Consider the following 27,738-nt stretch of genomic DNA (forward strand, 5'->3'; position numbering starts at 1 on the left):
ATATTCATTCTTCACAAAGTCTGTATTATGGATGACAGAATGTATCTTTCAGTTGATACCATGGCTGCTTTAATCTTCAGGATAATTAAGTTTGACACTCCCCATAAAGCTTGAACTTGCATCTGTGATACATTAAGCTTACAAAAGGTGAAGTGAAACATTAGATTCTTTATCTCTGAAAGATTAGGTATTAGTCTGTAATCAGCAGTTACTGCAAGACTTCAGTCAAAATGAACCCCAGAAGAAAGATATCCTATAAAATATGCAAGACTTGGTGGAGTATCATAGTTTTTTCTTTTTTATTAAACAGAAAAAAAACACATATAGTTTTAGCCAATACCCTGGAAAAAAATCTATTCGGTGAAGAGAAGAAAATTGCTTAAAATTATGTTTATTCCATTGCAACATTTATTCCATTCCATTGGATCAGGACATGTGGAAAGTTCTCACTAGCTATGTAATAGCTGAATTTGAGTTGCCAAAGGGAGGCATGCAATGAAATCTACAGTAAATAAATGACAGATACACTTGCTGTCTCCTCCCCTTGCATCTCTCCCCCTGCTCCTGCCTCTGCTTCACAAAGCTGTGTATACAAGTCTGCCCCCCAGCCCCAGCACATCTTTCTCTCTCCTTACAACATTTGATGAGGGACAGACCACCTTCCACCCTTTTGTTAGATGAAGCAGTTAAATCAGTAAAATCCCTGGTGAGATGGGTTCTTTTGTTCATGCTGCCCACTGCAAAGCTGGCAGCAGCCCACAGCTGTGTTTGCAAAGACTTCCCAGACTGCTCATTCCCCAGGTGGGAAAATATCTCCTGGGCTGTTGGTCACTAGCATCTAATGCTGCTGAACTGCTCTGAAATAGTTTCTCAGAGGCTTCTCAATGGCTACAACAGAAAGATGAGAAAAAGGAGCATCTCTATGAAAGACCAAAGTCCCGTAGCAAATTATAACCAAGTATTTAAAGAAAACTTGCTCGAATTTTACAAAATTGGGAAAATAACATATCCTTTAACACATTTGCCCCAAAGACCTGGATTTACAATGAACACAGAAAAAAAAATCCTCAAACTACTATGCAAATAAACATTTGCATAAAAATGGAGCAAGAAATTACTATTTCCAAACTATCCAGCAGTGCTTCAATTAGTGAAATCTTGAAATCTACTAAGTGTCTACTCTAATACCTATCCAAAAGTTTAGACTAAGTTTAGATCCTACTTCCTATGTTATTGCTTCCTATGAAAATCCCAATTTTTCTCCTGTTTTCTCTACCACTGAAACCACAAACCAGCAGTTCGGGGGGCAAGGGGTGTGTTTGTTATGTCCTGCTTGTCTTCACCTTGACAAACAAACCTTCTGTAAAGATTGTGTTTCACAGTGCTGTGATGGCAGCCGCGGCAGGGATGAGAAGGGAAGAGGGCAGCTCAGCCTCTTTACATCACTTAATAAAACACACATAACACAGTACTAATGAAGACAACTTACATGAGCCTCCTAAACCTCACTAAATCTTCTCAGGAATGAGCTTATTTCATTTTACTCTGAAAGCACAGGGACTTTTTCTTTGGTTTAAAATGTCTTGCTGCTCTTTGATCAATCTGTTCAGAGTGATCTCAGTCTGTGCTCTGAATTTTCTTCACTCTCAGACCCTGACTTAGATGAGTCCAGCTCACATAACACTCCCCACACTCCCATTCTGCTCACTGCTATGTACACAGCCACCAGTCAACAACCTCTACATTATTTTAAACCTGTGTTTTATGAAAAAATTAGGGTGGTCGTGGGGTTTTTTTGGTTTGTTTTGGTTTTTTTTGCAATTAGTGTTCCTGTTGGTCATTGCGGACAAGGTCAAAGACTTGGTTGCTTTAATGTTTTATTTATCTTGTGTCATCTTGTGTGAGGGGTCTCTAAAGAAGACTTTTATCCACTTTAGTATAACAGGGTAGACATGAACAGGAGAGAGGTGAAGAGCGAGTAGGAGAGAGAAAAAAAACTGGAGACAAGGAAGAAAAATTCTGAATTATGAAAGATTATAGAAACAGAGTTTAAATGGGGAGTAACAATGGGATTTTTTTGAGAAGTGTTGGGCTGTTGTGTTCTTTTGTTTGTTTGTTTGTTTTTGTGGGATCCACAATTTTCTATTATTTTAATTTTGCTATTTGAGACTATTTGCAAAGCAGGCCTATAATCACACCCTGAAGTTTACTAAATATTGTCAGTGTTTATTTAGGATGATGTTTAATCTGAAACTGAGAAATGTATAATAGAAGACTACTCAGTTTACTAAAACCCATCAGCATGTATTTTTCACACAATGAAAGGTAATTAAGGTAGATATTTTACTAAGATCTACTTAGTCTTTCACCAAAGAAATCTTCAATGTTTAGGCACTGAAAAACCCACGAAAACAACAATAGTTATTGTGGTCTGCATCAGGGACTTCTGGGCAAAGTGGATTTTCTGAGTTTTCTTTCCAACTCCCTAAACACACTCATGGCTCTGGGCCCTGGTCTCGGTCAGGTCTGGGCCACTGCATAAATGTATAAAGCCTGTACAGCTCAAAAAACAGTGTGCACAGAGGCTGTCACCAGAAGAGGGAACGATTGTCCTTGGGACTTCCCCAGACTTCTGTTGCTACTAAGAAGATACTGCAGGGACAGCAGGCAATGCACTCTTTCCATCCATGGGGAACCTTAGGAAACTTTCTCTGTCTGGTACATTGCTTCCTATCTCTTCTCCAGATTGCATCTATTTGCCCCCTTAGTCGTTCAAAGGCTTACTACAGGGTGCTGACATGTGTCACGGGGAACGTTTTTGAGAGCAAAACACAGTGGGACACACAGTAACATGGAGCTGAGTCAGGCACTACCTTTGCAGCAAACACCACAGCATACACTTAATTTGCATGTCTTTCCATAGGAGTTTCTCTAAAACTTTACAGTCTGCTCTGGTTGGTGACTGCTTCTTGTCTGAAGATCTGACACACATCAGATCTCTCAGATACTGCAGATGTTGCAGTACCAGGTTTTCTTTTGCAAAGCAACACATCACCATCAAAATTCAAAGGACTTCTTCCTCAGTCTGGTCTCCTAGATAGCATTTGGAGACAACTGCTGAGATGAAACAGTGGCACACATCATGTTCCCAGCAGGCATTTTGTATTAGACCTAAAATTTTTATTCTGAATCACTCTTTTGTTTTGTGATACTTTAGTAGAATTATGGCTTAAGCTCTCTGTTTCTGTAACAGGGGGAAAGATGGTTGCATGCATCAGATTAAGCAAGCTGCATAGACCACCCAGTGAAGACAGTCTGAATTTACCATACCATTTGTCCCAGCCCATATGGAAGTCACAGAGAAGCTCAAACTGGCAGCATATTTTAAAAATGATGTGTCTTTCACTGGCTATGCATATTTTGGATGCATACATACTTCCAGACTCAAGGGACCAGAATCACATAGATGAACCAGAGATAAACATAAGAATTTGCACATTCGTAAACACTTAGAAGGGAAGTTGATACATTTTGAGCAACCCTGAAGAGAGTGAGGCTTGCATAACTGTTTACTTCCTAGGAGCTAGAAGCTGCCAGAACTAAAAATGAGATCACCATCACCATTCATCCTAGTACCTGATGTATTCTGTCTGCTCTTTGCCTTAAAGAGGAAAATGGATCTTTCATGTTATCTTTGCAGACCTAAGTATGGACAGAACCACTACAGGACAGAAAACAGATGTGTTTGGCAAGCTTAGATCCTTCAGCCTGAAATGCTGAGGAGTGGTAAGGTTATGAGGAATTAGCCTCTGCCTTCTGGCCTTGGCTGGTTTAAGAACGATGTGTTTAAAAATGATGAGCAGCACTTTACAAGGAGCTCCAGCCTCGAGCAGGAGATTGAAGAGGAACAGCTCTGCTTATATTAACAAGGCATTTCTAAAAATATTTCTGAAAAGGGTAGTGGGAGCAGTCAGTGGCTGCAGCCTGGAGGCAGGCCAGGGCTGGGTAACAGGACAGAGCCCGTCCTGGGGCAGCGGGGGTGCTGGCAGGGCAGGGCGCAGCCTGGCTCCGAGCCGGCTGGGCGGGCAGGTAGGGATCTGGCCCCTATAAATATTTGTCTCTGGAATTCCACAAAGACTCTTCCCTGGGCATGCATGCTGCTCTGCACGTGTGCACGGCTGCCTCTTTCCTGAGGGTGTACTGTCACCTTTCTCCCTGAACACTGGCTGCCACATTCCTCTCTTGTCAGCAACAGACCCCTCACTTCAGATTCCTGTCATATTATTTTTAGTCCAGCAAATGTCTTTGTTGACCCATTCAGTTTACTTTTTGACCATAACTATTTCTTTGTTTTTTGGGTTTTTTTCATCTCAACCACTGATCAGGAAATACTGAATAAAATAAAATAAAATAATTCTGAGAGATAGCTGGCACATTGACAGAGCTGTGACTGTGGTCACTGTGCCTACTATTTAGATAAAAAACTTGTACCTGCTGCTGGTCTTCCCTAAGTTTCCAGACACAACGAAGCCGAGACAGAGCTGCATCATAAATTTTATCTTGATGCTGATTGAGGAGTTGGGACTTCACTTATCTTTGCATTCATTCTGCTGTAGTACCTGTACACAGCTAACTCAACTGTCGATGTAACGCATGGAAAGATGCATAGGCCATTGCCCAGCTAAAAGAAGATACTTGTTTTCAGGGGATTTTCCAGTGCATTTTCAAATACAGCAGCAAAACATTTTGCCACTTTCTTCAAAAACTTTTTCCTTGCCAATTTGTAAATTTCACCATTCAAATCTTTTTCCTTTCATGTCATTCCCAGTGCTCCCCATTCACTGATTTAACAGTGTCTTCCCCATTGTATTCATGTTGGCCAATGTCAGAGATTCACCAGCTGAGGTCTTGTACTTGGCACCAGTGGCAGCCTCTCCCAGTTCAGATTGTGAGCATGAGTTTACCAGAGAGATGTAGAAAGCTCACCCAGGCAGATGACCTGGAGGAAGACTCAGGTGTGTGATGAGGGCAGGTATCTCCCCACAAAGAGCAGTATCTGCAAGAGGAGAGGGATCATAGCTGAGCTGAGGAGGAAAATCTCTCCAGGAGGACAGGTACCATGTGGGCCGTAGCATTTCTCCAAAGACAGAGCAGCATCTGGGAAGGCAGTGGGGCTTGCCTGAGATTCTGTGCAGGGCCCTGACAGGAGCAGCAAGCAGGTAATGGCACCACAGCCCTGGCTTGATGTCAGTTTTCCCCTGGGCACAGGACTGTTTCCCACCACAGAACTAAGCCACTGCTGGTATCCCGGCAAGTTGGATTTTGTAGATGTCTTTTCTACAACTTCTTCCTATTGTGAGCTCTGTACCAAAACTGAGTGCACTTTTTCACATGGGTTGTTATTTAAATAACACAAAAATAGAGACTGAAACACATCCCTGCTCTGATGCCTTCTTTTAGTATGGTTTTAAAATAATAATATATTTTACATTGCATGGCAAACTCTTAGTTCATTTTATGACCGTAGTGAATGTGAAGCATCTCAAATTTCTTTCTTTGATTGCATATATTTGCTTTTAACTATCTTTCCTGACAGATGTCTCAGTCAACGCTTCTCTAAAATTAAATTCCTTTTATTTCTTACCCATGTTTCTAGCCTGTGTATACCTCATTGTTTTTCTGTCTGAGGTCCATTTAAAAATTTCTGATATTTATTAAATTCTTTGCACTATCTTGCCTAGGTTATTCATTTAGGCATGAAGTAATCCCAGGCAAGCAGACTTCCTTAGTCATCTTTCTCTGATTTGTTGCAGTTTACCTTTACTTCTCCTTTGCTCTTTGCTGTCCTTTGCCCTCTGACATGGCTACCTGTGTAACAGAACCCACAAAAACTCTCAAAGAATTAAAACCAATCACCAATATGTACATATATATATTGCACTTTTTAATTTAGAACTTTAAAAAGTTGGTTTAGCTGCTAAAATGAATAATGATGGGTATGGTTTTAGTAGCATTTTAGCCTGGACCAGGCATATGGTTTTGAAAAGGATGCCCTTTGGTTTGTATCTACCAGTAGTCTTGGAACATATGAACTCAATAGCTTTCAGGTGAAAGTAAGCCAGAAGATGCACCCTGGCAGTGCACCAGTGATCTGCAGCCCCTGGTGAGGATTTTTCAGTTCATGAGACCTAAGTAGACCCCACCTTGAAATGTGTCTGAACCTTGGAATCACTTCTTTTGCTGTATTAATCTACACTTCCTGGGCTAGTTGTTGGTAATGTAGGCATAACCTCTGACAGTGATACTCAGCTGAAATATGAAATATGGAGGTATACACATTCAGCTCCAGATTTGAGTATCAATTACTGTATCCTAATTTAAAAAAGAACCAGTGGTCTTTTGGGCTGTTCACTAATAGAAGCAACACTAAATGTCACTTAAACTCGGTGTATGTGTTTCAAATTGAACAGATTACACTCTGGCCTTCATGTCAGCGTCTGCCTATCTTAGCACTGTCACTTGCTCTACAAGGAAGTTCTGCCAAAATAATAATAATTAAAAAAAACCAAAATAAACCAAAGCAAAAACGAAACCCACCATGCATTTCAAAAGTGTCTGATCACATTGAATTTCTCTAGAGAGTTGGCTGCTTCTTTCTCCATCTGGTCTCAGAAAGCAGAAGGGGTGTAAAGTGAGAGCAACAGCAAACTCTAGAGACAACCTGCTGCTGATGATTTTGTTTAAAGATGTACACAGGATATTAATGTTTGCAGGTGTTCTACAAAGATAAAAGACAAAGACATAAATGGAAACAATTATTATCTGCATTTCATAGATGGTAGGCCAATTCTTTCCTCAACTACACTACTGCAAATTCCATAAATTCATTTTCATAGTTGCAATTAGATCATAATTCTTAGAGGAAATGAGGACTATTGAAAATTAAGGGAACTGAGACCACACTGAAAAAAATTTACAAAAACCAAAAAAGTATGAAAGAAATTATCTGGTACAGAATGAAAAGAAAAACTGTGTTGTTCTTAGAAAAGAATTCAGAGGGAGTGGAAGTCCACAGGCTGAAACTTGTGATTCTGTAATTTGATCGGTGTGTGCCAACCTTGTGAGAAATTAATCAATTCAATTTAATGATAACATAATACTCCTCATGAAAAGAGTGGTATCTGACTTTAACAGCTGCAGTTGCCATAAAAATGAAGGACTCCACCTTGAATTAACATGAAGACAACTTTATTTGGCAGTTCTTGCTTTCCCTGATAACAAAGGGGATTAGGTTTTTAGGCTGGGATCTCTCACCTTGTCATACATTACATTACCTTACCATTCATAAGGGAAAAAGAGTTTCAGCTACCCCTTTATTCCTTCTTCTCTCAGGGAATCCACAGGACGCAGTAATCAGTTATTTAAAAGGTCAAAATAAGCAAGGTCAAAGGGCTTAATTTACTGTAACCATCAATCTCAGTTCCATGCATAAACATTTTACATAAGGGACCTTATCTTTCCATTCAGCAAAGATGTGGAGGCCTAGATCACTCTTCTTTTTTTTTTCTCCCGTCCCTTATTTCTTCTCTCCCTTTTTAATCTTATTTTTGTATTTTCATCCCCTCGTTACTGTATTGGCATAAAGTACTATATACAGGCAGATCAGAATCAGGCCCTATTTTGTGCCTCAGATAGGGTGATATGCAAGAAAAACATGGTAAAAAATAAAATGCTTGAACTGCAAATACTTAAAATTACTTTATCTCTTTTCTGTTTCTTACCTTTTTCATGTCAAAATGTGAAAGATTACCTGAAATATCAGTTAAGCAGGAAAATATTATTCTAATAAATGAGCATGCAAGTATGTGCCCGGTAAGTTATTTGATTAAACAGGAAACAAGAATCCTATAGATATCCACAAATAAAGCCCCAAATCTAAATGACTGTATCGTTAGCTCATTTGTAAACTGTTCCAGATGTAAGATTTTGGCAGCTTTCCAGTAGGCTGGCTGCAGTCTGAGCTTTCCTGCATCCGCAGTGAGAACTGCAATGCCTGACTCTTCAAGGAAAAGCTCCACGAGGCTGACGACAAATTATATAAAGTAACAACCTGCCTGGCTGGCGAAGAGAAATTCAGACAGATCCGCAGGCACAGAATGCCCTTTTTCCCGGGGCTGAGCTGCAGCCATTTGCCTCTGGATGTGTGATCGATTTGCATTATGCATCACCCAGTGAAAGCCCCTCTGAGAAGATCATTTAGTGATCATATCAGGGACTCCACCGCTAGAGCCTTGGATGTTATCTGGAAAAACACGAGAGACAGAAGGCTGGCAGGTGAGAAGGACGTTTCCATGAGCATCTTTTAAGATTCTTAAGGGAGCTTAATCAATAATGTTAATTAGTGTTATCATTGTGTCAGTGTCTCCTCCTAAGTATTTCTACAGATTTTTGTTTCTGTGTCATGTTACTTCCGTGCTGTGCCTACAGCAGGACTGCATGTGCTCTAGATGAGAGAAACACGGGTTAAAAGAAAAGAAGCAGAGAGTTTTGGTCTGATACTACGATGTAAACTCCTCAGATTGAAGTGAGCTGAAGCATTTTATTTTGCTGCTAGATCAGCCCCAGTGCTTTACTGCTGTGATGTGCTTCAGTGAGTTGCGTTCTGGAGCGGTTTGCAGCCAAGGAGTGTGTCAGTCGGAATATCTGGCTGTGCACTGAGCGATTACTGGTATTTCCTCTGGCAAGGATTTCAGTGCTATGAACTCCAAGTGAGTGTCAGGTATGCCAGAGCTAGACTTCTGAGATATAAATTACCAACGAGCTATATAGCTGCAGTTCCTTTTTTTTTTTTTTTTTTTTTTTACTTGGAAAGATGCAAAAAACCAAGGCAAACCATAATAGAGGGCTGGAGGAGGAGATAATTTAACTCACTTTATCCTCTTCTGTTAGTGTCTGACTGTTAGATTGAATGCTTCTCATTCACTGTGTTGGGGTTGTTACTTTTATTATTGTGGCATTTAGAGGTTTCTGACAAGGCAGCAGAAATGCACAATGGGTGTGACATGCCAGAAGATCACTTCGGTTTGTTTGTATACTTATGATGGGGGCAGTGTACCCTGGAGGGTAGGGTAGGAGGGAGGAGAAATGTGATTAATGATAAGATCAAGGATGAGACTACCAGGAGGCAGACTGCATGGCTCATTAATGTAAACTGAACTTCTACAACATTTTCCTGCACTTACATTTTGGAGAAATAAGAGCAGCTAAGTGCTTATCAGACATTTGTGATGGTGCACCACTTCTGAAACTGATTACATCAGGCAATCAGGCACTGAGTGGCCATGGCCTATACAGAAACAGAGAGGCAGAAAACTGCTTTACATCAGAGCAGCTCCTAAAAAAATGGTGTTCTGCCCACTGTGTTAGTGGCTTGATAAACATTGAGCCTGTTCCTGTAGACGGCTAAGGACAGTGAGTTTGCTGGGCCGATGACCTCAGCTTTATCAGTGTTTTACCGTGAAGCCTCCTGGTCATGGGAGATGGGGACATTACATTTATTCTAGTGCTCAGCAGTTAAGCACAAACATGGCAGTGTTATTAAAGTTCTGGACGTCTCTTCCATGGCAAACTGAACTGGGTGGATACTCCCTTTCATCTCTTAAAGGTGTATTAGAAAGCTGGACTTCTTTGGTAGTTTACAGGCTGCAGGACATGGAGCAGCAGCCACAATGTAGAGCCTGATGTCTGGGACATTGGTAAACTTCACTGGAAGGAGCACTGAGAGGAAAGACAGTCTGAGTAAAAAGGCAAGGACGTTACACAAATCTATAAAAGGGAAGCTGGTGAGGCCAAGTCAGCTTTTGTTTAATCTGTATGTGCCTGGTCAGCTGGATACTTGTTTAACCTGGCATTCGTTTCCATTCCACCTGCTAGAGATGTTTATGTGAATGCTTTGAAATAAGCTTTTTAATTTATAGTCAAGTTCAGAATGTCATTTTCATCAACAGGCTCCAAGTACCTCTGGCCTGTGCCACATAACACAGCTACTACCAACTGTCTTCCATAAAATTGTTTTCCTCCCATCAGTTCACACAGGGAAGCATATAATGACATGTAATTTATACTTCCTGTATGTGACCTACATATAAAAAATATGCAAGTTTTATCAGGATATGCCCCCCCCCCCCCTTGATATATTTAACCTTGCATATGATTGTCAAATATCTGGGGGACAGACAACTGCTAATTATATTTCTTGAGACTCTGTCACATTCCTAGAAACGAGGAGTGAACGTGAACCCTTTAGCCTCAGTAGTTGTGCTGATAAGGGTCGGTGTGTTTTTATTCTACTTGGCAGATGGTTATGAGCTGTCACAGTTTTTATCAATACAAGGCTTAGATGTTAGAGGACCCTTAACAGCAGTGACAGTTCCATTTTCCAGGCTGTGCTGCTGATGTAGGCTTGTGAGTCTACTAGTATACGACTTCTGTCAGTTGGAAACACAGGAAATCATCCAACTAAACCCCCAGTAAGCTGTGCAGTACATAATTGGAGTAGCTATCAGTGTGTATTCCTGAAAATACTTCATAAATAGCAGAGATTCAGGAAGAGGAACAAAACAGCAACAAGTTGTTGCTGTTCTGTTTGTTCTCTGGAATATCAGCAGTTTAAACTGCTGACTACCTAAAAATGGTAAAGAAGGGTCATGACACTGAAATAAGAAATCCACTTAGATCAGCAATTTGTGTTATCAGAACACGCCTTTAAAAAAGCACATGATATTTGTGAAAGAAAGAGGAAAATGTGAAATATGCATTCTTCATGGCATGTTCAAGAAAAAGTAATCAAAAAAATGTTTTGCCTTTAAAAAAACCTGCTAGCCTGCAAACAGACATAGCAAATCACAAAATAAAATCTGATATAATCATTGAAAGGGCAGTGCTATCTACTTCTTACAGATACCTCGAGTAATGTGGAAAATGTCTTTTCCATTATATCATGTGCTCATGACAGAAGAGAAAGGTAGCAGTAGCCTTGGATAAAGAGTCTCAAAAGTATTTTAAATGCTATTAAAAGGCACAGAACTAAAAGATTGCACTGAAAGATGCTTTGATTTTGAGTGGGTGCAGTAAAGGGAAGCAAATGAATATGGACTGTCCTCTCAGATGTCCTCTGCATGCCATCCTACCCTGGCCATCGTGGAGTGAGTGCTTCACATTGCTTTTGAACCCTTACACCAAAGTTGAGATTTTTCATGTACATTCTCACCACGTAGTAGAATAGCCTGTAGTTCAGCCAGCTTGGGCCAAGCACATTTGTATAATTATGGTATTATTATACCATATTATGGTTTTGTTATTATTGTTGTATAAATGAGTTATATAGCAAATCTATGCTTATACAATACTGGTCCTGAGGAACAGTGAGTTGCAGCTTGGGGTAGTAATATGATGGTCAAACTATTTTTTGATGGCAGCAGGGCTCACAGTTTTCCACTCAGTGTCCGTTCTCCTCTTCTTTAGTTTACACAGACAAAGAAAATCTAGACACATGTTTATAGTCATGTCTGGTTATCTTAAAATGTGGAAAATGAATCACTAAATAAATCACAAAACACAATTGGAGCATTTTCAGTTGCTAGTCTATCAGAAATGTCCAATAGAGATGGGATATAATTTAGGGCAAGAGAATGAACAGCAAAAAATGAAAAGACAGAATGAGACTTGAGTTGCCAAATTCCCTAAATGAGTGATACAAAAATTGTAACTTTTCCTGTTACTACATTCAAAAGAAATAGAATATTTCCCTTGGAATTCCCAGTTTATTGCCCTTCTGATGTTAAGTGGCATCGTCAGCTAGGAAAGGAAGCATATTCTGGTTTCTTCAGTGGACAGACCTCCCAATGGAGACCGGGATTTTATGCACAAGAATGGCAGCAGCCCAGGGTGAGCTTCCTCAGGGCATGGAAGCATCATTCTCAGCTCTGAAACATACATCTTCCCAGAATACTGTAGACAGATTTCTCCAAGTACGTCCACTGTTGACTGAATTATCTGCATGATAGACTGCAGAAGACCCAGTGTACCCTTTATCTGCATTGTATTAAGACCCACTATGTCCACCATGTGACATGTCTAAAAGATCCTGGCTTTTTCATTTTCACTGTAATTTTTTAGAAAATACATTAAGACACCGAGCACGATGGACTACTCATGCACCTCTTTTATTTTTTTATTATTATAAAAATCTAAATTATCTTCTGAAATATTTGGTACCATAGACAACAAAAAATAATGCATAGGTAGTCTAGGTTTGTTGAATTATTGCCAGTTTTGCTGCAGGGGCCTAGTGAAAGTCTGGGGAAAATATCACTTAATTGGTATTTTAAAAATAAGACTTCAATTTTTCCTTCTGAAATTGTATAATTTACTTACCTACTTATCATATATAATTTTTGATTATGTCAATTTTTTTCTTAGTTAGAATTCACTAAAACTTCGCTATATTTCATTATCCCAGAATTACATTGATTTTTTTACTTTTTGGCCTACTAAAAACAAAATAAGCTTTTGCCATTGTGTTTCTTGATTTAAGTTTTTGTTACTTGCCAAAGCAATGAAAAATACATCATTTGCAAAGATCTGTTACAAACCACTTCTCATTATGCCTACTTTGCTAGTGTTTGAATCCTCTGAAAAGATATGTCTGTCTAAATTATTGCTGAAGATGTGACCAGAGAAAGAATCCTGGGGTTGCAGGAAGAGTAATTCCATCAAGCAATTATTTTCCACTTAGATTCCTTTTAGAAGACTATTAGTCAGCTTTTATCTAGGTTTTCTGTGTTTTATAAAGGTTAGGTTAATTTTGAATCATCTACTTAGGAAGATTTTTCTTTGCAGGCCCCTTTGAGTAGACTTATCTAGGATCACTGGGAGCATCTGAGACACACTTTCTGCTCTTGGTGACAGTGAATTTGGTCTTCCTATCAGAAGCCCTATATTTCCACTGGGTTTATAATTGCTGTTCTTACTTACACTTCCCCCTTAACTCTGATGCCTTAACACATGACTTTTCATGGATTACAAAGGCTGTGAGTGTAGGACTTAGTAATTCCAGACATATATATACATATACACACATGCATAGGAAGTAGAGGAAGTAAAGAAAGGAATTTTCATCCTAAGGAAATTTTTGAAACCTCAGGTTAAAGTAAAATGTTTTGCATTAATTCTTACATATCCCTAAGATTTATACTTCTGGATAAAAAAATTATTGCTTTAAGTGTTCGCTTTGTTCTGAGATTATAGAAATGGATTTACAGTGTCTATAGGTGAAATAAGATTTTAGAAAACTAATACCTTGTAGAGCCTTAGGCCATGTGACATATAGCTTCAGATCTGTCACTGTTTGGCTATAACAGCATTTTTAGGAAATGTCTGACCCCTGGTCTAGAGACAACCCCCTAAAGGTTTGATGCTTTATTCAGGGTTTTATATAAATATTAGAAAGAGCCATTTTCCATGAGGTAGAAAATAATCAGGTATGGATTTGCCATGTACTTGGAAATAAACTGTAATTTATGGAAAAGGATCAGAAAAACAGTAAGCAGTAATCATAATAAAATAAGCTACTTGCATAATAAAGCATGGACTGTGAAAAACATCATAATAATTATTTATTTTGGTTGAATGGTTAACTACCTTTATTATGTTAAAGTTTCCTCCCTTTGGAAGTGCTCAAGAGCTTTTTTGTTATCCAGAGAGTTGCAAAACAAGCTAGTAGTAAAGCAAATTTTTAGACAAAATATCAGTTCCACTGATAGAATTTATAATTCTTCACATCTACTAAATTCAGTCATCAAATATAATCAGAAATAATACAATTCATACTCAGAATATGTTTGTCTATTTTTTTAAAAGGTTGCCACCTTACATTTCCATTAGTACCCATAGAGCAATATATGCCTTTTTTAGCACTCTTGTTTCTATCATGGAATGACTATAATTTGTTTAAGACAAAGTTCTGCAGTCAAAACTGTCTCTCCAAATGGTATTTGGAATTAAATTCTTTGTTAGATTCTTATTCCATGTTCTATTTTTTAATTTCTCATTATCCATATGAAAATGTAGAGAAGTGCCAGAAAGATCATAGCTACTCGTAGTATGGTTCTGGTGTAGTTTATTTTCATCTATTGGAATGTCTTGTTTCCAATAAATCCATGCTTCTAATTTGAAGTCTGATAGCAATGGAGCTTGGAGCACTCATAGGGTAAAGAAAGTGTGCATCCTCTCACCTTGGGTATTTGTAATGGATATTTTCATATCCATTCCAACATATTCATATTCATTCCAACAATTACATTGTTGGAAGATGGGAAAATCAGGAAGCTTTATTTATGACTTTCACATTTTCCTCCATTAGTGAAATTTAAAACATTTATGTCATGGATTGTCACCATCACTGCTATAATCAGGCTACAACAATGGCACTATTTTGTCCAAGTTTACAGTAAGAAGTACACAGTATGCTAAGCATATTATAAACGTGGTTGCTACAAAGTCCTCCTGCATTCAAGTTACAACAGCTGGAGAGGATTATGAAAATACACCCTTTTTTCAGGATTCTGTTACTCCACAGTCATCATAACCATTTCTAAGTCTGCAGCAAGCAGCCAGCAGCCCTGTGTCCTGCCCTGTGCCTAGAATTTTAGGGACATGAAGAAATGGAATTCAGTCCCAGGACATTTCAGCAGTCAGGAATTTTAAGAAATTACTTAGCTCCTTTCCTGAGGAGTCCAGACTGATTCTTTATAAGCATGGGCTAAGGAGGGAGTGAGCACACCCAGAGCAGCCCACAAAACATGTCTGTGGGAAACTGAGTGCTTGTGTCACTAGGCAGAAAGGAAAATGAGTGCCCAGACATGAGAGACATCACCATGGCAGCTTGGACATGAGGGGAAGGAAAAAACCCAATACACCTGGCAACCACCTGTTAGGAAACCAGCCACCTTGTTTATAATTTTCAGCATGCAAGGCTTGTATGTGACACACGTTGTCAGACAGGGATTAAAAATGAGTGAGAAAGACGAAAATTATGGTCTGCTCTCTCCAGGCCTAGTTTCACAATTCATCATTGTGGATATTGTTAAACTCTAGTCTTAAGTGCTGGATAACACAAGATGAACAGCGCTGTGTCTCTGCTAGAAGTCCCTCCTTATGGCAGACAACTGGGGGGGCTCATCTTTTCCTGCTCTTTGAACATTCACTTCCCAAAAGCAGGGGCTCCCAGTCCCAGCCCGGGCTCCCCAGACTGTATATTTTTTCAGGACTGAGCAGACATTTTGCAAATCTGAAAGGCTATTATATATTTCAAACATTCCTTAAAAACTGCTGAAAGTGCTGAACTGCTTTGCATCTGATTGTTTGGGAGCTGCCTTGCTCACAAAATATTTCAACTTCTACAGTTCTGCTAACATCTGGACATCTTCCTTACGTCAGAGCTGGATGATGAGATCCAGATGCTACGACTTACTGATGTTTTCATTAACTTCTTAGCAGTTTTGTCTTTGTTTTGTTTACCAACTGCAAATTCTTAACTCCAACTCACATATGTGAGTCACTGGGGAGAGAAAGAAGAGTTGGAAAGGAGGGGGATAACCAGAGAAATGAAATTAGTGTTTGGCCTAGATCCAAAATAACTGATTTCTCTTATTACAATGTGCTGTTCCAGGATATGAAGCCTGTGGGAAGGTCAGTCCTGGATGATAGGAAACATTTCACTGAGCTGCTATTTTCAGTAAAATGCTATATGATTTGCTAATTATGTTCTAATTTAAGAATAAACATATTAAACTATGAAGACAACAGAAAATAAGGATGGAAGATGATATTAATGGCAACCTCCTGAACTTTGCATTTACAATCATGCCTCAGTCTAATTGCCATACAGAGAATATTTATTACTCTGAGGGAATGCCACTATTGCAGCAGACACAGGAGGGAGCCAAGTTATGTTGTAGGCTACACATTAGGAACTAGCTGAATACTTCTTTTAAGAAGATGTTGGCAACAAATGGAGTACAAAAAACAAAACAGAAGCAAATCCTAGCAGCTGTATAGTATCTCTACGGCAATAAATGTTTTATATGTTTGCTAATTTTATATGATAGAATTCCACTTATAAGAATTTCAGCCATTTCCAAGGGCTCGCTCCTTTAGCTTTTTCCCACTGAAAATAGAATTAGTGCTGTCAGAACAGCCTCCCTTGCAATGCATATCCCATGAAGAGGCTGAAGTGGATTTTAAAAAAAAAATGGCTAAACTTTCTTTTTTGCAGTTATGTGGTTAAATTTGGGGAGGGAGATGAAAGAGAAACATCAGAGCACAATGATTGATCGACACTATTGTTCATTAAACACTGCAGCATCCTTAGCACTGTGTAAGAAATGGAGATCAAGAAAGTCCTGTTTTGAAGATATAATCTGTAAAGCTCTCACTGTCAGTGTTCAATGGGAGGAGCTAAATTCAGAAGCCATTTGAATACATTTACTATATAGCCAAAAAAAATTGCAATGGTCACTCAGACGAGCACAGAATTTACCATTCCACTGAGCTTCCTCATCCACTGCTGTGTTTATCAGCTTGCAGGGACCCAAGGGGGGTTGGGTTTCTGTGGAGGAGCAGGGGAAAGAAAAAACGGGACAAATTCTCCCAGTGCAGGAAGTATCTCACTATACTCAATGTTGCTCCTTCGTATCAGCATTCCCAGACTGTGAGAAGGTCAGTTAGCAGTATAGATTATGCAATGAATCTGTTAGTCTCAGGGTGCTCAATGTGCATGAGTCTGTATTAATCTTATATGGAGGCAGCCAGGGAGAACAAATAAGAGAGGAACATTTAAGCAGGTTTTACTTCCAAGGGGTAAATCAAACATTAAAAATTCAATGAACAAAATAAGAAATGGGTAGCAGGTAGCCAGCCAGCTACTTGGAAAGCAGAAAAAAATCCGAGTATAGAACAAGTGGGTAGTAAGATCTGAGAAGGAATTTTCAACGTAATATACTAAAAAATTTTAAGCAGATGTGCACAGACATTGCAAGGTATGATTTTGTGACTTTATCCTTCTTCTTTACACCGTGTCTCTCATGTGATTTGGCTTTATTCCATTTTTACTTTCTCATGTTCTCTTACGTGATAATAGACTGGAGTCCATCCATAACTGTAGCATTTGGATTATGCTCCAATATAAATCAAAGTAGTTTTATTTTGCAGTTTCTGGCAAATAAGGATGAGAGCTATGCACGTTCCTCTGTGGGAACTTGCCAAATAGAAAGCTGATTGCTGAGAAGGCAGAGGGACAAAGGAAAATCTGCTTCAGCTTTTTCTTGTGCTTTCACTTTTTTAGATCTCTACCGTGTACCTATACAACTTCATTTTGCAAAGAGATATGTTCAACTTTAGATGAATTTTATCTTTCTCTTTGTTGATGCTCCAAAAGTCCTTTAGTCTCTGTCAGTATTCTGAGAAGTTCATGTTCAAATTTTGCAGGATCCTTTCAGCCTTTCTGTCATGTTACTTTTGCTACTTGATGAAGTTCTATTTTGGCACTGTAGCTGTCCTACAGTAGCAAAGTGTCTGCCACCCAAGCCAGAGTAACAGCCAGCATGCCCTGGTGAGCCACAGGCAAAAGAAGGCTTTGGTACATGCCTTTGGCTGTCACTGACAGTCACAAAAGAAAAGTCTCAAAGCCCTAAACTGGCACTTGTTCATGAGACTGGGGAAAATGGAAATCTGTGTTGTGTGGTGTAACTTTTATATAACATTAAACATACGAGATGTTCTAGTTTGCTTTCAACTAGTTCATTACTCTGATATATTGATGTATATATAGCACATACATAATCTTCACTTTGAAAAGCTTGGCAGTAAGCAGCTTCCAACCATGATTTTTGTGTAACACGTTTTCTTAACCTCACTCGTGCTTTACAATGTTATTTGCAAAACTTTGCAGGCAGAGGGGACAGAGACATGGAAGGCGAAGTGTTCCCAAAAGGGTGTTTCAAAAGAAGCCTGGCCTTGATCTTCTGTTTTCATTCTGAATTTGCCAGTTTCCAAAAATCTCTATTTTGCTCTTACACAGGTGCACAGCTTCCTGGTGTATTGTTTGCCTTGATACGCTAGGTCTCACCATACTCCTGTTCATCCTGAACACTTTCATTTAAAGATGGCAAATTAAAGCTTCAAGCATGTGAAATATATCCATTTTGATGTTTCTGCTGATCAATAGTTTAGCAAATATATCTGGATTTTGTTGAATCCTCTACAGAGGGTGAACTTCAGGGACCACTGACATACACAACCATTTACTAAACTGATTAGAAAGCATAAGGTTTTTTGATGCAAATGAAAACCTTCCTGAGCAGCCTGGTAAAGACAGGCTTGCTTTATTTCTCTATTAGGTTGCTAAAGAGAAAAAAAAGAAGACAACAAAATTTTTAAGTGATCTTAAAATGAAAGAAAATGAAAGTTCAATAGGTTTCAAAAACCAATGAAACTTGGGCAGAAATTTTGAGGACAGTTGGCATAAGTCAAGCAGAACACTGATTTTGTGTCCTGATGCTTTCAGCCAGTGATCCAATTCATGTAACAGAGATTCATGTAACAGATCTGAAGAAGAAAACTCTGATCTTGGTCCTAACATGAGAAGGTGCTGACTTAAAATCTCCCATTGTGCAGAACCAGGAGAAACTGGATTGCGATCAGACATTTATGTTGATGAATTTGTTTGTTTTTCTGCTGTAAGAATTTGCTGAATGGACACATTCACAATTTCAGCTCTTTAATACAGAAGTGCTGACCATATTCCTCTGTACCACATAATTTAGAAACCTAAGAACATAATGAGACTTACACTATTGATAAAATCCTGACATTCAATCTTGTAGCCAGAATTAGCAGTTTTTTCACAGTTCTGTCAATGAAGAAAAGGAAGATAATATTTCTATGTTATTTTTGTCTATCTCGTATACATTAGTACATAGAGGTCATACATGAATAGATACATGTATGACTATTGCTATATTTATTGGCCTTTTGGATTTCTTCAATAGGGTGAAATGAATGAGGTAAGAAGCTTTCTTAAGCAACAGTAGTCAGAAATTCTGTAGTCAGAATTTTTAAGGTTCTCTACTAATTCTTGCTTAACGTTAGAACTAATTTTGGTTCAGTCCAGATTTCTCTGAGAGCACTTTGTTTGTGGATTGTGAGTTCATCTTTTTGCATCTCAGCTCATATAGAATGGCCGTATTTGCTTTTCTAAGGCCAAAAAAGTCCTTACAATAAGCAGCTCTAACCTACATTATAAGTACTGTAAAATCTCACACCGTAACTTGCACATTTTTTTGAGAAAGCTATATATTTTATGTTAATTAAAGAGTTTATTTTCTGAATTTTCATTCTCTAGTAATAGGTTCTAGAATTTTATTCGAATATTTTGTTCATTGGAAACTAAAGTGATCTCTGGTCTAGGGGGGTTAGGACCCCCGAAGCAAGCACTCAGATACTTCAAGCAGGAGGGAAAATGACTGCACAAATATTTATCACTGGCATCAGCTCAAGTATTATAGAAACACAGACTCCTTGGCTTATTTCCCAGCCAGTTCTCTCTTTTAAGAGAACTTGAAGCCACTCTCCAGATTGAGGTTGTTGTTTGAAAGTACCTGCTCAAATCTGTTCCATTTCTTATGGGCCTATGTTGTCATCTACAGGTTTTAAGGGTTTGGCCTGCAATCTGTCACAGTAAAATATTACATATGTTTGCTTTGTATAATTTCAAAAGAAACTTCCTTCTGTACCTGTTAGAATTGTAGGAATGCAGTGAAGTATATGCATGGTTATGTTCCATGGTTTTTTAGCCTTTTAGTTTACCAGTGTTAATCTATGGAATAATCCTGGGGACATTTTTTTCTTCAACTAGACAGATACCCAGAATAATTGGAAGAATGGGCACTCAGTGAAGATGAAAAAAATAAAGAGATTAGATTATAAATTAAACATTTGAATGTTGATTCAGTAGTAGATATTGCTAACTTTAACTTAGCTTGGGATTTTTTTAAGATATCTTGAAACAGGCTGCTGGATGCAAAGCAATAAAGTTAGATGAACTCAAATGGAAATATGTTTTTATTGCAGAGAATTTAAATAGCTTATGTCTTACTAAGAGCAAGGAATTTTGCTGATGTGAAAGCAACAGTAACTTCACTAAGGAAAGAATGCAGTCCAACAGAAGAATATGAACAATTTGAAGATAGGTATTTTGATGAGATTTCAAAGACCAGTAAAAAGATATTCCACATTACTCAATCTTTCCATCTACCATGAGAAATACAAATAACTCAGCAAGCCTACATAGAAAAGCTTGTGACTTGTACCCTTGCCCTGGACTGCCATTTCAGCACTTATACGTGACCGTAAAACTTAATTCCTTTCCCAGCATCCTACTATCTGAATTCCTGTATCGTTCTCACTATCACCCCATCAGAGGTATGTCTTTAAGAACAGAAATAACAACAACCTCCTCTCTTTATTTTTTCCACAAATAGACAAAAAATTTTGCCAGAAAACTTGCTCTACTTTTCTCATAAGTCCATCTTCTTCTTCCATATTTTAATTCCTAATATTTATAATACTGCTTTTGCTCAAAAGACATCCTATAGAGTAATGTCACTGGGGTTAGTGTCGTCAGGCAGCCCATTTGAAAGCTAAAACCAGTAGTTTCTGATCCCTGAGCCCACCACTGCTTTTAATAAGGCCTTCTGAAGCTGTTAGGAATTAAAGGTCATTAGAGCTGTGTGTATATTTGGGCTATTTGGCAAAATTAGCTTGCCATGGTGGCCTGATGGGTAACGATGAGCACATCTGGTTCCATTTCTTTGGAGCTACCACAGCAAGATGTAATTTCAAACATCAGGTTTCAGTATCCACCACCTGGGGAAATCTCCACAGAGACTTAACTCTTCTCTGCCCCCTTTATTTAAGATCATTCACTCCACTGCTCCCTTTGTCTTCAGTGCATTGTATCATTTCAGTTTTCTGCCAGCAGCCAGTTCACAAAATTAGGCACAAAATTGTTAAGACAAGGACAGACAACAAACATATGTTCCTGCAATCCCTGAAATAGGTGATGAGCACCCTCTACTAAGTACCTATCTCCACACAGTGATAGTGCTGTGATGAAGTTTTGCTCAAGGACAGAATGTTCATAGCAATGAGCAAATCTGTTTTGTTTTTTATACCCAGAAAGTGTATATGTGTGGGTTATCTGCTGTTTCAGTTCTTTCCGTGTCTCTAAAACACCATGGGAACTGGGGAATGGGAATACCTGCTCTGTACATTCAGCAACAGAACTAAACTGTCTGCATGGATTTGTTCTCTTTCTTTTCTCAAATTTGTATGAATGCTGGTACAGAATTAAACCGAAGGCAAGATCAAAACAGGCGCTTTGGATCTCTTGCTCTGGAAGCAGAAAGCAAGAAGGGTCATCATAACTCTCACAAGGAAGTCTTGTAAAATTTTATTTGCAAACTTTGGGTTGATAATTGCCATCAGCCATCTCACATTGTACATAAAAAGCCATCAGACTCCTCCTGGGGTGTGGCAAAACCATGGCACTTTTATCAGAAAGGTGCCCCAGCACAGCTTTTTTGGAAAAAAAACAAAACAAGAGGAGAACAGAAGACTGGTAACTCTCTTAGAAAAAGACTGAGACATATTCTTCCATTTGCATAGAAATTTTCAATGAATTACTCATGAAGCAATTGGAACATCTCAAAAAAATTACAGTCTCAGAGGAATTTGTTTCTGTCATCCTAAAAACACTGCTTCTGACCAGTACAAATAAAGCAGTATATGGAACTAATTTATAACCAGAAAATATTTATGCTTTCTTCCCTGCCCTTTGATGTTAAATTTAATTACTAGATGAATCTGTTCTACCAAAAGGCCTGATACATTATATAAAAGTACTTATTTTACGGATACATAATAATTAGTGCCTGGAACTGACGAAGCAGGAAATAAACTTAAAATAGACTTTCTATTAGCAAGACACCATTTTCAATCATACTTGAATTTTCTACAGCATCAAGGAATAACCAGTGTAATTCAATTTAACTGAAGCTGGGAACACTGAGTATTCTAATACACCGTATTGGATATTGCAGAAAAGTCCTTCTCTGAGGTATTTTTCCTCTTCTCACAGAGTCTGTAGCACACTCTACACCCTATATCTATATATATTGCTGAGCTTGTTTTTTTCCTCAGAGAGAATCACTAAATTTAATAGAGTTGCATCAAATATTCATTAGCAAAGTGGCAGAAACACTCCAAAAGACTTGCAATAAGCGAGCAGGTTTCCCTTGTTTCTTTTTTCAGAATCAACATAGAAAGCCCTTTCATGTTTGAAGTTCCATATGTATTTCTGCTGCCAATCCAGTGCTCTACATATGTGTACAGGAAATAACAATTCCAACTTTCAAATGCAGCTTTGCAAGGAAAGACAAAGAAGAAAAAAACCCTGCAAATCCAGCACTTTTGACCTTCTAAAGCTAGCACAAGACTGCCCTTTTCAGAAAAGCGTAACTTGCAAACAGGGTGCTGTTCACCTAGGACAGCAGGATCTCCTTTCTTAATGCTTGCCTTGCAGCGTGCATACACAGTAACATCATCCCATAAAAATTCCCCCAGCTCAATCAGCTCCTGGTGGATGCACGCAGGGTCTGAGTACAGCCACTGACTCCTCCAGAGGGCTTGCCAACTCAGAGGAGGGTAGAGGAGATTTTCTTAATTTTTATCTATAACTCCATCCTTTAGTTACTGGCAGTTAACTCAGAAGATTAACAGATTAACTCAGAAGCGTTTTTTATGTGATGTGTATATTTGGATGAGTGACAGCAAAAGGCTTCAAATGTTTTTCTAACTCACATTTGAGCCCTTTTAACAGTGCTTTGGTGATACTCTGCTCCAGTGAAGTCCCTTTAAATTCAGTGTGATGGTGCAAATGGCAAAGAAGCTCCATGCAGCTTCAGAAACAATCCTTCTTTTTGCCCAAGGTGAAGATGAGCATTGTACCATGGTGGTGGCAGTGGCAGGGTGTTTGTTGCTAACCACAGAATTCTGGGCATGTTGGCTCCTTTGGGAGCCACTGGGTGTGCAAATTTAAAGTTGGGAAATAATGTTGCATTTGAATAAAATAAAGCAGGGCTCAAATCTAGTTTTATAGTCAAAATGTAATCCTATTATGTGGCAACACAATAAACTTCCGGGAGATTCGGGATCTGTTTTCTGAGTTATACAACACCCTTGCCACTTATAGCTTAATTTGAAGTGCAGGCATGTTTTAAATAATACTGTAGTATTAAATAAATTGTAGTAAATTGAAATGTCACAATAGGTAAAAAAAATAAACTGTGCTGAAGCATATGTGTTCAGCAGACAGGTTTGTAAGTTAAGGGTGAAAAGGGACACTAAGCAGAGAAGCTGAAAATAGCATGTATAAGAGCACAAGGCACTTGAACAGAAATGATGCAGCATTGACATTCACTGAAGAATGAAAAGAGATCAATATTTAGCTTATTGCTTTCTGTAAAGCCTTGTGAAATAGCAATAATCTCTTATTTTAACACATCCAGTAATCTAGGCAAACAGCAAGGATGACTTATTTTATCAGTCTTAAGCATGACTGTTCACAGACTCTTAATAACTTCTACACCAAGTAGCACTCCTGAGAGCATGACCTTTAAAGCTCTGCAAGACTCTTTGAAATTCAGAACTTTAAAATTAGCAGAATTTAGGCCCTCTCTCTTCAGAAAGTATTTTGTGTGCTCATTTGACACTGTCATGAATGTGAGGCACTGTGTGTGGTCAGTACAGGTCTTGTTAAATCCTATAACTGGGTGAGCTAAATACATGCAATATACTACACTGATAAGGGTAATTGGAGTAAATAGGACCCCCTAACTTATGCAAATAAGACATCATTAGTTCATTTAGCCATCTGTTCTCATTTGCTTCAGTATTCCTAATTATGCCAGAAATTACATTCGCTTTGGTGGAGTTGTTGCAATTTCTGCAAAAATTATTCTGAAGAATTCTGAATCTGAAGACTGATTCCTTTCTTCTCTCACCTGAGTTAATTCCTTACAGATAAGCAGCTAACAGTGCATTACCTTTGTCCTTCTCACCATTCACACTCTTTAAATATCATCAAGCAGTCACAGCAACTGTTTACAAAGATATCCCACTTATGGCTATAAGTGACATGAGTGCTTTATAGCTCTGTATTTACAAGATATCAAAGTGGTTTCTTAGAGAGTAGTGCAATTTCCCCCCTGCCCTGGGCACATGAAATCAGTGAACCTAATAAACCAGAAAAACCTCATTAATGGAAGCAACTGTCCTTTGTGAGTGAGCAGCAGAAGCCAGCAGATCAAAGGTGCCCCATTTCCTTCAGTAGTGTCTGCACATCTGTTTTCATTATAGAGAACGTGTTGTTAAGCTTGCTGGTTCACAACAACAAAGCCTTTTGCTATTACTGTTTTTCTAATATATGCTGACTTCACTTTTCAACCCATCTTTTTCTAAAAATATTTAAGTGTTTTAACACGGAGTCATTGGTCTGACTGATTTAAGCTCTAAGTTTAACTGGGGTGTTGAGAGATGGGATGCTGTTCGTCTGGTCATACTAGATGTAAATAAAAAGATTAGGCAGTGCTGTGCTAGTGTTAAGTTTTCTTCAAAATAACATCAAAAGATGAAATTTATTGCAGCTATATCCAGCTGCAAACAAGTCCAGGACTTGGGTAGGCTGTTACAGCTGTAGGTGTGCTCTCATTCTTTAAAAAAAAATTACTGAAATCGTAAAGAATGGTATAACCTTTGTGTAGTTTAAGAAAAACTAAATAAAATCATAATTTCACTAGATCTTATTTAGCTGGGACCAAATTTGAAGAGCTAAGTATTACTTGGCAGAAATCTTATTTATTTCCTTTCTTCAGATCTGAAAGAACCAGTTTAAATACTGAAATATTTTCAGAACATAATGTTCTTAAAGGGTTCTTTCCAAGAAATATTTTTTTTCTACTTATCACAAAGGAAAAATGTTATCATATTAAAACATTTCCTACCCAACACTATTCTTACTCTTTTCTGTATATTTTTCCACAAATAATTTTGCAGTAGATCATTCTTACGGAATATCACACATATTCCATAAGCACAGACTGGTAATTAGAAAATGTAGTAGAAGCTACTTCTTTGACAAATGTCTTAATACTGAAAGTGGCCATATGGATGTGGCTGAGCAGCCCATCACAACTGTAAAACACTGATCTGGTTGTGATAAGCAGTCATTATAAAGAACAGTGACAGTGGGAGAAGGGCTAATCCAGTAATTCATGTAGCAAAAATTTGTCTGAGAGAACATCCGACCCCTAACATTCTATGACTCTATGGTTAACAGGAGTCCTTTGAATTCTTCCTTTTCCTTCCATCTGGCATGCAGAACTGAGGAAGCTGATCAAATAAAATGACAAAAAAAGCCACGTTATTTCTGCATAGCACTGCACATATGTGATTAAAGACAGTGCTCAGGGCCTGATGTTGGTATGACCCAACATCCATTTGTCTCCTTCCTCCTGCTTTGGCAGACAGGTGAAACAATACTTGCAGGATGATGACATACAGAAATCCTTGAATGAAGTCCATTCTAGGACTTCATGATCAAATTTTGCAGTGTATTTGTTTCTGAGTGTTTGTAGTACTACCAAAAAAGAATTCTATTTGCTTGTGAGAATGCAGGAGAAATCTGAACAATTTGAGAAAAATAAATCTCTCATGTAAAACATGTCACCTCTACTCAGGAAGGAAAACAGATAATTTTAATTCTGCTGTTTCTATTTGTAACCTAACATATTTCTTCAGCTAGAGAGGACAAGCAGTGACTTTAAATAGGTCTCCTTGTTTCCTCCTGTCCGTATCACTCCCCGAAGTGCTCTCCACCCTATCCTTGTTTGAGTGATATCCTTATCCATTCTTATTTATGAAGGTTAGGTCATCCAATTCAGTTACAAAGTCAACAAGGCAAGTTAACCAGGGCATTAGACCAAGAACAAATGTTACATAACGTATGTTATGTACAAACCAGAAATAGAATGATGAAAAAATGCTCAAGAAAAATGGATGCATGAGGAATCTTTATTTGTTACTTACTTAGCTTTCTTTCCTTCACACATTCATGACTTCTGTTTAAAAAAGAAAACTATGCAGTGTTCTGACTAGCTTCAGGTAGCAAAGAGAATGTCTGTATGTAAAGCTGAATTTCCCTCCCAAAGCTGGAAATCATATCCAGATAACATCTCAGTGGATAACTGTAGCTCTTACAAAATTTATTCTTCACGATGTGAGCGAAGTCTTTAAGGTAACAAGAATGTAAATTAAATTTTGCAGTTAGTAATTTTAATTGCATTTCATTTTACATTTTCATTTACATACATTTACAATAAGCTAGTCAACTAGGTTTTGAAAGTACACATTTAACTATATATATCATGCAACAAAATGAATCATTTCTTAGCAGCTGTATCATGAGCTTTACTTTAAATCCGTAATATTTCTGTAACCTACTTTTTCTTTTCAGAACTGATCTTAGTGTAAACCTAAATGATGGTGCTAATGGATATTTTGTCCTTAGAGCAGACTGACAAGCAGCAGTTTCATGAGGCTTTTGATGTCAATGGTTTGCACCCAATTTTTGTTACTAATCCCCATGACAGATTAGCAGTCTGCCTTGGAAGCAACATAATCATACATGAGGAAGGAAAGGTGAAGTCTGGCTGACCTTTGGCAACTCATGATACCTTTATTAGATGCAGTCTCTAATATATAGATATTCTGTCTCTAGGTCTCTTGCTATTCCAAATAAAAAGTGGTCTCCATGTTTATGGTAGAGTAAGACTTTCTGAATGCCAGTGCAACTTCACTGATTTATGTGAAGTCTGTGGGTCTACATGTCCACAAGTGCAAAAAGAGGTATGCACGTTTTTGGGGTAGTGCTGGGGTACTGCTACAGAGTACTTTTCATTCCTGTATTGGTACTTAAGCCAGAGACTGGGTACATGTATCTTAGAGTTTCCCTTTTTCTTGTGATCAGGAGCTGAGGGGGATGCTAAGTCATGTACTTTAAAAATTGGTGATTCTCTGAATGGTTTGAGAAAGCATCATGAAAAGTGTCACTTTTCCAGTCTTTTGTCTGTGGTACTCTCTCCTCTTGATCTGGGGAATCTCAGAATATCCATCCCTTAAAACTCCTACAGGTTTTTTAATGAGGACATAAGTCGAGTATTTGGTATACCTGGTCATTATGGAAAAAAATGAATTTTACTAGATTTCACTTAATATGCTTTCAGATATGAAAACATTTAGTTTCTGCTCTGTCCAGAATCTTTATACTGGCATTAAAAGGATGTGAACAGCCAGAACTTTGAAAGTTCAGGCTCTGTGAAAATTGTGACAAGCACTCACAACTTGCTAAATTTTATGTTGATAGTTACACAGAGATCATGTGTCTCGGTGTTTTCTGCTAGGCATTTCAAAAGCTTAGAGAAGGACTTTTGAGATGTGTAGGGGACTTACTTGAACTGTGGGAACTCAGAACTATTGATTGGGATTGAGAGACAAAGTATG

At 38.3% G+C, this 27,738-nt stretch overlaps 1 protein-coding gene across 6 annotated transcripts in view; it reads left to right on the plus strand.

Annotated features, from left to right (window-relative positions):
• Positions 1–27,738, plus strand: part of DLC1 (DLC1 Rho GTPase activating protein) — a 242,577-nt gene that overhangs the window by 135,464 nt on the left and 79,375 nt on the right. The window contains exon 1 of one of the 6 annotated variants that reach the window (XM_071743469.1): positions 8,040–8,334. The exons of the other annotated variants lie outside the window; for them this stretch is intronic. Coding sequence (XP_071599570.1) covers positions 8,220–8,334 — 115 coding nt within the window. The 5' untranslated portion in view covers positions 8,040–8,219. Of the gene's footprint in view, positions 1–8,039; positions 8,335–27,738 lie in introns of those variants that run through there. 6 annotated transcript variants of the gene reach the window in all.

This window comes from Heliangelus exortis, chromosome 4 (genome assembly GCF_036169615.1).
Source record: "Heliangelus exortis chromosome 4, bHelExo1.hap1, whole genome shotgun sequence".
NCBI lineage: Eukaryota > Metazoa > Chordata > Aves > Apodiformes > Trochilidae > Heliangelus > Heliangelus exortis.